The following is a 12,688-nucleotide window of genomic DNA, read 5'->3' as shown; positions in this document are numbered from 1 at the left end:
ACTGAAAAAACCATAGGTTTCAGGCCTTATATAGTTGGGAATTAGCATTTAAAAAACCATTGAAATTGCTCCTATATAGTTAGTTCTACTAACTATATTTCGCGCACCCGCAATCCACTGATGATGTCACATATTACATCATTCATGACATGGTCAGTGACATCACTGATGACATCACTGATGACATCATCCACGTGATAATCACATACACCTTTTCATACACTAGTAAAATCTTTCATCACTCTTTGTAAAATACAGAGTATCATATTTGAATCCATTGTCACAGCAATACAAGTATCTTAAAACCCACTCAGAGATTTATAGATGTATACACAAATCTAATCACTTACCTGTAGATTCACTCATACATGCTGTCAATGAACAATAGAACACTATCAAAAATACTTATACACCTATATCGACATTACACACCAGCACACATCCTATTCACATATGAAGTCATCCTACTCACTTATGCAAATGGATCATACTTACATATTTACTTAGCTACACTTTTATACAAACACAACTTCATCTATTTTATTTAGATAGTAAGTCATACTTAGTGAATTATACAATCATTATTACAAGTATACAGTTATCCATACAGTCACTCACACAATCATTGAGTCTTATGTATACTGATTTATATACAACAACTGACACATACACTGCCTTTTATTTTTCTAGTTTGTTGGAGATGTACCATTAAGAAATATATTTGCTCATCACCACACCCATAAAGATATTCACTCACCCAAACAACTGTTAGAACATGTAGTTTTAACTTCATATATCTAATAAATCAAGTATTCACACATCTTTGGGCAGTCACACACCCCCCACCGAACCACACACGCGTTCACTCTCCCATACAAATACTCAGTTAACTAATCAATAACTAATATAGACTTTCACATAGCTAGTTACCAACTTGAGAACCAGTTTACACAACAACTGACAAAGTGATACAGATATTCACAGTTTAGTCACTATCCACTATATTTGGTGAGACACTGTAAATTGGTCAAGTAAAGTCAATTACACTATTACTAAATCCTCCATCCAAATATTTATTTTTATATATCCACTCATTCTTCAATGCAAATTGCTATATATATATATATATATAATGCATATTTAAATAACGAAGCAAACCACATTCTCTGGATGATGTCATCAGTGATGTCATCAGTGATGTCATTTGAGATGTCATCATTGATGTCACTGACCATGTCATGAATCATGTTATATATGTGACATCATCAGCAGTGGATTACGGGTGCGCGAAATATAGTTAGTACAACTAACTATATAGGAGCAATTTCAATGGTTTTTTAAATGCTAATTCCTAACTACATAAGGCCTGAAACCTATGGTTTTTTCAGTGAATTTCTAAGGTTTTTTATATGCTAATTCCTAACTATATAAGGCCTGAAACCTATGTTTTTTTCAGTGAATTTGCTAGTTTTTTTGATGCTAATTCCTAACTATATAAGGCCTGAAACCTATGGTTTTTTCCAGTGAATATATATATATATATATATATATATATAACGCCCACTCCAAACACCCTTCTAAATGGAAAAGCATTTTCACACAACATCTCCCAGTCACTAAAACCTCCAAAATACCCCATGGCGACAAACTTTCCACCACTCCCTCCCCAACCTTTCGTGGGGAAATCAACATCTCCATATTTAAAACTGGTAACATCCTCATCCAAGCGGCCGTACCCCATCTTAACACCTTCGAACTCCATTTCATATCCTTGACCATCCAACTTTCCAATTCCACCAACAGCCTCCCACCTCCTCTCTCCCCTTCGACCCCGCCCCACCAGCCCACTTCTCCCGCCCCTGACCTTTCAACATCTAATGATACTATGCAAACGTCAACCCCCATTCCCCCTTTTCTCACTATAACCGCCCTCTCCCATTGATCCTCTCCGCACCCCCTCACTCCCAATCCCCCTTGCACCCAATCAGCCCACCCACTCCCCTCCCTATGACCCCTCCCTCCGTGCCCTCTTTCACTGTCTCCCCTTCCATTCCTCCCCCAACACCCCCTCACTCCTCCTCTCCAACTCCTCCTCTCTCACACCGTATCACAATACTCCCCACCCAGATTCCCCTTCCTATCCTCCTCCAACCCCCCTCACTACTCCTATCCCAACTCATCCTCACACCCACCGAATCACAACACTCCTCACCCAGATTCCCCTTCCCTTCCTCCTCCACCCCCTCATTCCTCCCCTCCCAATTCAGCCTCACACCTTCTGAATCTCACTTTCCCCCACACCTCTTCTCCCAACTCATCCTCTCCCTCGCTGAACGATATTCTTCCCATTATCCCCCCTCTCACTCCCACACCAATCCATAACTGTACCTCCTTGCTATCTCAAAACCCCTCATCCACAGATTCCCCTTCCCTTCCTCCTCCACCCCCTCATTCCTCCCCTCCCAATTCAGCCTCACACCTTCTGAATCTAACTTCCCCCCACACCTCTTCTCCCAACTCATCCTCTCCCTCGCTGAACGATATTCTTCCCATTATCCCCCCTCTCACTCCCACACCAATCCATAACTGTACCTCCTTGCTATCTCAAAACTCCTCATCCACAGATGTCCCTTCTCCCCCCTACCCCGACATGCCACTCCTTCTCCCATACAACTACAGCCCTCCCTGCTCTCCTTCCTGCTTCGGCTCTTCTCCTCCTCAGATCAGGCCTCCTGCCTGCATTTGCTCATTGCCTCCTCAGAGCAGACCCCCCTCAGCAGCTAACTCTGAACCCCATTTGTCCTCCTCCCCCCCACACCATATTTACCCCCTCAGTCTTATTTCAAACTCCCTTCGCAACATCGAACGTAACCTCAACACCCTTACCAGAGATCTCTCTCGTCTCAGGAACGATGGCCTCATCCTCAAATCCAACGACCTCACTCCCCGAATAAACATCGCCAGCCCTAGTCTAATAAACCCCACCGCATCTAAAACGTGGAAAACAAATCCCTTGCTTTGCCGGGCTCAAAGACCACTCCGCACCACTTGCAACCTCTCACCAGGAGATTTCCGACCTTCAAAATTCCTACCCTCCTTGCTCACCAACCATGTACACGCCTCCCACCTTCTCAAGCATTCCCGTCATATTGGGAACCACTCGTACTCCCCCCTTCACCTGTCTCACCTAGACCCCCTCCTCATCTCACCTCCATTCATACCCTCCCATCACCCAAACTCACTCCCAAACCCCTCACCTGCATGCTTGTTAACTGCCGCTCCGCTGCCCGACATGCCATAGAAATCTCTGAAACCATCCTTAGCGAATCCATCTACATCGGGTTCCTTACAGAATCCTGGCTTAATGAACACTCTACTAGCATTCTTGACCTACTCTCACCCCCGGGCTACTCCATCATTAGGAAAGATAGACCCATCCGAAAAGGCGGTGGTGTAGCTATCATCTTCAAAGACGAACTACAGCTCTCCCTTATCAATAACGCCGAATGTACCTCCTTTGAATACTTTGTAGCCTAACTCAAAATACAGAATTCCCCCCCCCCCCATCCGCCTTCACAATATATATAATCCGCCTGGAAATCACTACCCATTCATCGACGAGCTATCTAACCTTCTTACGCAATCCTCAATTTCCAAATCTAAAAACATCTTCCTGGGAGACTTTAACCTCCATTGGAATGATACTAAAGATCCCTCAATCTCCCTCCTGTATGATCTTCTCGAAATTAATGACCTCAAACAAATCTGTCAGTCACCAACCCATTCCAAAGGAGCCACCCTCGACGCTATCATTACCAGCAAAGATCTAGCCCTCCTATCTAACCTCATTCCCATTGACTGGTCCGACCATCACCTTATCCTGTTCTCCATTAACAACTCTGCCTCCACCCCTCTGTCCAAAACTACTAAACCCATGGAACTGATCAGAAATCTTAGTCATATCCCTCCTGACTTACTTGAATCCAAACTTCAGGCCCAGCTTCTCGCTATCCCTCCTTCCCTCAACACAAATGAACTAACCGAACAATATAACAAAGCTGTCACTGCTACCCTTGACCTTCTAGCACCACTCAAACTCAAAAAACAAAGAAATATCCCCTCCAAATCATGGTTTAACACAGACCTAAACATTGAAAGACGTAGACTCAGACTGACTGAAATATTATGGAGACAGCACCCCTCTCCTTCTAACTTGGCCAGCCTCAGACTTGCTAGATCGTCCTACAAAAAACACATCTTTAGACAAAAGACTTCCTTCCTCAGATCACAACTAGATCGAGCTCAGAATAGGCCAAGAGAACTATTCAACATTGTGTGCAATCAAACTGCTTCCACTCCCCCTGTCCCACTGGCCTCGAAGACTAGATGTGAAGAAATAGCTCTTTTTTTCAGACAAAATTAAACTAATTGAGCAATCCTTCCTCTCTACTGCGATCCCTACCACCAATCCGAACACCTCTTAATATCCCAGCCTCCATCAGAACTCCCCCCTACAACCTCTACGGCCCATCATAACTCTGATCTCCCGTACCCCTCCTTGCCTCCCAATTTCCTGGACTCCAATCATCCTAACTCTCTTACTAAAAATAATGCCGCTTGGCTTAACTTCCAGCCAGTCACGGAAAGAGACGTCTTTAACATCATTTCCAAACTCAAGCCTTCCTCCCACACCAAAGACCCTCTTCCCTCCAAACTTGTCCAAAACCTCAAACATATCATCACCCCTACCTGGACCTCTATTATCAACAGCTCCCTTGCCACCGGTTGTGTCCCCAACTCATTGCAACTAGGCCAAATCACCCCCATTATCAAAAATCCTTTGGCAGACCCAAACGACCTCAATAACCTTCGTCCCATCTCCAACCTTCCCCTTCTTTCTAAAGCCCTGGAAAAATGTGTTCTTCTCTAACTAGAGAGACACATTGAACACTTTAACTTACTAGACCCCTTCCAATCTGACTTTAGGAAAGGATGCAGCACTGAAACCGCCATGCTAAACATTATTGATGACATCCACCAATCACTCGACAATGGTGAATCTAGCCTTCTGATCCTCCTTGATCTCTCTGCAGCGATTGGTACTGTTAACCACTCTACTCTACTCAATGTTCTTAGAGATCGATTCGGCCTAAATGGTATGACACACAAATGGTTCGTCTCATACCTACAACACCGTTCTCAACAAATCAAAATCCAAAATTGCCTATCTAACCCTACCTCCATCTCCTTAGGAGTTCCGCAAGGATCCATCCTCTCTCCCGCTCTCTTTAACCTTTTCATGGAACCCCTCACACATTCTTAAACAAGCCAGGATCAACTACCATCTCTATGCCGATGACACCCAACTCTATTATAAGATTAAAACCCATGCTGACATCCTTCACCTCTACCACACCCTCATCAAGATTCAAGCCTGGTTCCACACTAACCACCTCAAACTCAACCCTAAAAAAACTGAAATAATTATTTTTTTCCCCTAAAAACAACCAGCTCCCTATTCAGAATTGGATCTCTGACCTTAATGCCCTCAACTGCTCCTTATCCTCCTCAGTCAAATCACTAGGTATCTCACTTGACGACCTCCTAAACCTCAAGACACACATCAATAAGTCTGCCAAAGGAGCCGTCTTCACTCTCCGGCACCCTTAAGAAAATCAAGCCCTTCATCCCGATCGATGATTTCAAACTAGCAGTCCAATCCCTTGTTCTTTCTCGCATCGACTATGGCAATGCAATTCTCACCGGAATTCCCAAGATCCACCTCGCACCGCTTAAATCTGCTGTACCTAGCAGCTAGGCTTACCTCAGACTGCAAGCGATTCGACCACATCTCCCCTACCCTTAAAATCCTTAAATGGCTCCCCATTGAAGGTAGATCCACGTCCAAAACAGCCTGCATTACACACAATTCTCCATCAGAATACACCGACCTACCTCGCTAACAAACTCACAAAAGCCGGTTGCTCCCGTTCCTTGAGAAGCACAAACACATTCCTTCTTATCCCCCCCTTCAAAAAAAGAAAACCACCCAGTCTCGGTCCTTTTCCGGCAACGCTCCATGCATTTGGAATGCCCTTCCAACTGACCTTCATTGCAACCCTTCCTACCCTTGCTTCAAAAAAGAACTCAAACTACATCTCCTCAATAAATATTGGGGGCCATAATCCATATTTGCTATCTTCCACTGGCCACATCTGTCCGACCTCAGATACATCCGCCCTCCCTTCTTTTCAGCCTTACTTCGCCCTTCCTCCTCGTCACTTCCACCTCCCTGTTTACCACCTTCACTCCTCCCTGCACCCCCCCTCCCATGTCCTCCGTCTGCCCTCATTTCTGCCCCTCCTCCTCTCGTCCTTACAAACCCAATCTGACCACCAACCTCCCTATCCTCCCCTGCAATTTTCCGGCTCGCTTTTCAATGTATGCCTGGTTACTTTTGATTATCACATCTCCCACTTTTCGGTGTTCTTATTTACCATATTTATCATTTTGAAATATGTCTGGCGGAGACTTATATGTTGTTTATACTCATTTATGCTATGTATGACCCATGTCTTACTGACCTTCTTGTCTCAAAGATGTAAAGCGCTCTGATACCCCTGGGTCCAGCCAGCGCTATATAAAACCTCTAAATAAATAAATAAACATAATTTTTAGCTTCCACTTTCAAATACTAAGTTGGTAAACTATACTTGATTTGTGGGAGCAGCACAAGTACAGCAAACAATCTATTATGGACGATTGGTGGCCTCAATTGAAGCACTGGTGTTCTCCACCGAAAAGAGAGCCTGCATTAGGAGCAAAAAAAGACCATCCTATTGTTTAGAATATCACTTCATCCTTTTAAAATCACTTACTTTAAAACTCCAACTTTCCCTTTAAAATGTTTACTTTTGTAGGAACTATTTAGGCCGGGCCCTTGGCTTGCAATAGGAATTCTGTGGGGACCAAAGAAGCCAAAAGGTTAGGAACCGCTGACGTGGAGTAATTACTTACCACTGAGATAAATTCAAGCATACTCATCACTGCTTACTATTTTTGCTGTTAAACGTGTTAAATGCAATGCTGTTAATACACACTTCACACTCCTTATGTTCTTCTGGAAAACTTAATGTTTCATTGGCATATTATATGACTTAATGTTGGTATAAAACTTGCATATCTAAAAATGTGTTTTTGCAGTTTATAATAATGACCTGCAAAAAAGAGCACTGATTTAAGTGGACTAGAAAATGCTTATGCAGCCCATGTGTTGAGAATAACCTCTCCAACAGCCAATCAAATTCACCTTATTTTTACTTCCAAATACTTTCTTTCTTAAATTAAGAAGAATCGTTATGTGCAATTTGTAGAAAACATGGCTACCTAAAAAACGGTTCCCAGCGCTAAGCTTAATTATGGAAAATAGATCAAACCAGAGTGGAATCGGGAGACAATGCAGAGTTAGGAAGATTCCTAAAGTTGGAACAGCCATGTGTTTAAGGGTTTCCGAAACTGAGAGTGAATGACACTCCAGCAGTGTGTGAGGTAGATCATTCCAGAGTCTCGTCGAAGGAAAAAGAATGCTCGACCTCCTTGGCGAGGTTTCCTAGGTTTAGGAAGTACAGCCAACCTCCTAAGACTAGACCGCAACGAGAGTGTAGAGGGAATACAGAGACCACACGTTTCAAGGATAAATAGGTCCAGTGTTTAAAAGGAATTTGTGCATATAGCACAATGCCTTAAAACGTGCATGGCCCTTGATAGGTAGCCAATACGCAACATAATGACTGTGGAGGTGAATTTGGGAGTGGAGTGGGCTTTTGAATAATGTTTTTGCTGCCCCCCGATATAACACATTCACGTATTGCAGATTCTCAGTATCTGTAACACATCTGATTGTCAATTATTGGGTATACTCTGAGACAAACACCTTTTCATATAAGTTATAATTCTACATCTTGTACAATTTGACAATTCTGGGTCTGATTGTTTTGAATTGTAGAAGTTAGATTTTCCATTGCATGTTTATTCCATATTTTTTGTCCACCAAATGTATAACAGGTTAGTGTGTATGTTCCTGTGTTATGGTGTCGTTAAGTGGGCTACCAATTACAAGGAAGAAATGAGTTTGATCGTCACAGTAGACAATGGCTTTGCACCTTAATCCCCTGTTACCCACAAATATAATATAGGAATTTCACGCCATTTTTAAACATTACATTTCAAGATTCTTGTGGGTAACTGCCTAAAATAGTGTTATAGTTTTAGCAGTGCCCTTAGTCTATTTGTAGTAATTGGGATGCCCTTTTTATATGATCTTTTTTAGGAAAGGTACTGACTGGGATTTTAGCAAATGAATACTAAGTGACAAGTGTGAATGTTAAAAACAGAAGACTTGTGGGAGACTGGAGAAGAATTGAACAGTTGAAATTGTTAGGCTTCTTTTAATTTGTGCATTTATCGCTACTTCATGTTACTTATGAAACATTTTTATGTGTTATACAAGTTGTAATCGTCCCTGCCCCCCCCCCCCCCCACCCCCATGATGATTTCTTCATTTCATGGAGAAATAGACTATCTAAATAGGAAATAGCAATGTGACTTGTTACCCAAATCCACATGATTAAATTACAGAATTGAGTTTTGTATGTATGTTTTTTTTATCCTTCAGATGGAAGCATAGACACAGTAAGATCCTTTGGACCCCAGCCTTGGCATAGCTGTCACAAACTCATATATGTTAGACCGAATCCTAAAACTGGTGTCCCAATTGGCCATTGGCCTATTCCGGAATCCTTTTGGCCTGATCAGAATTCTCCCACACTCGTAAGTACAAAAAAAAGAAGATATGTAAAATCTTAATTAGTTGACTTTGTTTTTACAAGCTTAATTCATGTGATTAAATCACATCTCTTTGTCAGTGTAATGTAGTATGATTAATCTTCCAGTACTTTGTTGTCTACTTTTTAAATATGTTTATCTAGTGCCTGTATTAGTCTACAGTTCATCCTTTTGCCTCAATCTAAATATTTTCAGGTCTACTTTAGTTGACCTTAGTTCCTTTGTAAAACCCATTTCTGATGGACTTCTAGATTCCTCGCCTTTTGAATACTCTGCTAGTGTCGGACTGGATCCGGAAACTTTTCAGCAGTACATCTGCATGCTAGTCGATTGAGAGGCTCTAGAGGTCCGTCTTTGTCACACTCCAAATTCTCAGGTAAGTGTAAGAAATATAAGAAGTTGAAGAGGGATCCCTCTCCCTGGTGCCACTCACATTCACCTGAGCAATAGTGGGAATGGCACGATCTCTCTCACAGCTGATTCAGGCACAGCTCAAGTTTCCGGGGACTTCAACCACCCTGCGTCAAATCGAAGAGTTCCGCGCAGCCATGCTCCGGCTCTTTGAATCCCTGCCAGGGTCCTCTGGCATGCCTTTGGCCCCGAGGAGCCAAGATACCTTCCACGTGGGATACTGCTAACTGGTTCGTCCTCTGTGCCATCTGGACCCTCCGTGGCCCCAACTGCAAAACCACTTAAGTGTGCCCTTGCAGGAACACAGCCACCTGGTAGAAGGCACAATACACTGATTCTTATGGGGCTGGCAAGCAATCACGTTGAACAGATAGTTCCTACAGAATGTTTGCAAGGGAACACCTTGCCCTTTCTCTCTTCTGTCCCACCTTCCACCATCACCTCAGTGACTGACTGAGGACCATCTCTCCATTTTGTGGAAGGAAGTGCAAGCCCTTTTGGCGAAAGCTGCTTTTGATAGGGTGATGGTGCCAGAAGCAGTAATTAAACAACAGGGGGTGGTGATGGACAGAGTTTCTGAATTAAGCAGAATACTCTCACCCAGTCAAGAGATCAGGGCTTAATCCAACACCGTTTTTTAGCTCACTGCACCATCCCAGCTACAGAACCTGGCTATATGCAAATTAGTCTGTCCCTGGCCCAGTGCATCATGGGAACAGGGCAAACCAAACTACCAAGCCAATTCTTTCACTGGGAAGGAAACAAGCTACCGGGGACCGGTTTCTGGCATTTCAGCCGTCTTCGGCCCGGCTTGCTTGAATCCTGAAGGCGCAATGAGCAAGGGACTCACGTCTGAGTATACCCTTCCACGCTTATGGTGGACAAAATAATTAAACAGGGGGTGGTGATGGACAGAGTTTCTGAATTAAGCAGAATACTCTCACCCAGTCAAGAGATCAGGGCTTAATCCAACAAGTTTAGCTCACTGCACCATCCCAGCTACAGAACCTGGCTATATGCAAATTAGTCTGTCCCTGGCCCAGTGCATCATGGGAACAGGGCAAACCAAACTACCAAGCCAATTCTTTCACTGGGAAGGAAACAAGCTACCGGGGACCGGTTTCTGGCATTTCAGCCGTCTTCGGCCCGGCTTGCTTGAATCCTGATGGCGCAATGAGCAAGGGACTCACGTCTGATTATACCCTTCCACGCTTATGGTGAACAAAATAATTAAACAGGGGGTGGTGATGGACAGAGTTTCTGAATTAAGCAGAATACTCTCACCCAGTCAAGAGATCAGGGCTTAATCCAACACCGTTTTTTAGCTCACTGCACCATCCCAGAAGCCAGAAGCAGGGCGTGGTTATTCTCGCGACTTTCTGCTGTCCAAGGAGGGTGAAGGTCTTAAGTGTATTCTAGATCTGCTCCCTCTCTGCACCTTCCTCTGGAAGGAGAAATTCAAAATGCTCACCCAGGCAAAGGCGTAGTCTGCCCTTGACCTTGTAGACTGGATGGCAGCGTGGACCCTGCAGGACACATATTTCAATATTTCTGTCCAACCAGCCAGTGCTACCTGTAATTCATGGTGTCAGAAGAGCCTTTTTCTGTTCACTGTGCACCCCTTTGGTCTCACCAGCTCCCCTCTAATGTTCATGAAAGTAATGATGGTGGCAGCACACCTTCGGAGGTCGGGTGCCAGTCTTCCCCTACCACAATGACTGCTTTTTTAAGGTGGGCTTGCCACAGGTAGTCTTCAATCAACTCCAGACTATGGTGAGCATCCTCATCTGTGGGGTTCACTATCGTATAGCGTTTTCAGAAATACGGATTCATTCTAAAAACCGTATGTAAAAACTGTATGTATTAATTCGTCCTGGTAAATACCCAGGGGTGGAAAGGCTTGTAGTCAAACTTACTTCAGAGCCGCTTCTGGTTTAATAGCCTACTTCTTGCCCTGGAGACCGCATACTTATGCGGTCTCCAGGGAAAGAAGTAAAAACCATAAGTATATACAGTGCATGCGCATCAAGTGTGCACATTTTGCGTCCTTATTTTAAAATTGACTAGTAGTGGTACACACTGGGCGGGACCCCTTGGAGTCCTGATGAAGAACCATTAGGAAAACTGCTCAAAACATGTTGATGACTATACATTACTTAGACAACCAGACTCCTTATGGTCCGGTTTCCCCTTAGTAACAACCTCTAATTTCAACCATACAAACTAGGGGCGGGAGTAAAAGTGGCCAACTAGTTAGTTATTTTTAAGTTTTCTTTTTCCTCTCCACTTTACTGCACTACACAGTCTACACCAGTAAGTGCTCCTGCGTATTTTGCAAGTCGCAGCGCACCTCAATCTGCAGAGGATTGAAAGGAACCCCAATGTTGAAGCATGCCCCCTTGGGGCAACCCTGGTGAGTAGGGGAACTCTAGAAAAAGTATTTTTTTTCTAGATGAGCGATTACAGTGGATTTGGGATGTATTCCATCAAATTCCCCAATGGCTGATCTGCCAATGAATTTTCCTGATTATGAATCACCTGGCGGTATCCTTGACTGCCAGGGTGTACCAGCTCAGTTGTTGATGCCTACTGGATCCTGAATGGCAGCTTCATCCCTAGGGGGCGCATGGTCTCTTCCACGAATGGGGAGAACATTGGCTCGATCATTTTTGCCAACACCAAGAACTGTCAGTGGTTCTGCGCATTGGAGTTTACAAGGGTTCTCATGCTCGGAAAATTATTCCACCTTGACTGGAACCTGGAATGTAGCAATACCACTTTTGACCTGAGTTCACAAGAAGACTGGGATGGACCAGGCCCAAGTTGTTCAAGTGTCTCTGGATTGGGTATAGAAAGTATGGCATTCAGAACTCCTGGGTTTAAACATGTGTCCTGCGATCAGGATATCCCTCCGGAATGATCTGCTGTTGCAGCAGCATGTGGAATTCTGCGCCTGAGAATTTGCCGTGTCTGCCTTGATGCTTTAAGATTGAGCAGCTGTGGTAAATAAAATTACTGGGACTATTTTTCTATACATTAAATGACAAAGGATAGCTCAAATAAATGAGAGGCAGGGTCCGTGGTATCTGAGTCATATTGGCTTTAATTAAGTGCCTCGAGACACTGGACATCGGGTTCCATCACCACTAAGGTTCAGGAAGGGATATTCAACATTTTATTAACATCACACATTATATATAGTAAAACAGTATAATTGAATACAGTAGGCGTAACAAGTGAAAAGAAAAAGATAAGAACATATGGGCGTAAAAGAAGGCGTGTAATAGGCGTACACGGAGGTGTGTACTAGAAACGTCACAAAAGTGTCACAGGTGGGTGGATACATAGAGGAAATCTGCTGGGTCGGCAGAAACCTTTACCCTGTATGCGCGCGCAACTAAGCATGACGTGATATTGACGTGTAACTGGGGAG

General features: G+C 43.7%; 1 protein-coding gene across 1 annotated transcript in view; it reads left to right on the top strand.

Annotated features, from left to right (window-relative positions):
* Positions 1-12,688, top strand: part of INTS6 (integrator complex subunit 6) — a 462,066-nt gene that overhangs the window by 168,829 nt on the left and 280,549 nt on the right. Inside the window, exon 7 of the mRNA XM_086935031.1 lies at positions 8,675-8,829. Within this exon, the coding sequence (XP_086791157.1) occupies positions 8,675-8,829 (155 nt within the window). The remainder of the gene's footprint in view (positions 1-8,674; positions 8,830-12,688) is intronic.

Source organism: Lissotriton vulgaris, chromosome 8 (assembly GCF_964263255.1).
Source record: "Lissotriton vulgaris chromosome 8, aLisVul1.2, whole genome shotgun sequence".
NCBI classification, from domain to species: Eukaryota; Metazoa; Chordata; class Amphibia; order Caudata; family Salamandridae; genus Lissotriton; species Lissotriton vulgaris.
The sequence above is the reverse complement of the archived record's forward strand: the minus strand, read 5'-3'. Positions and strand labels throughout refer to the sequence as shown.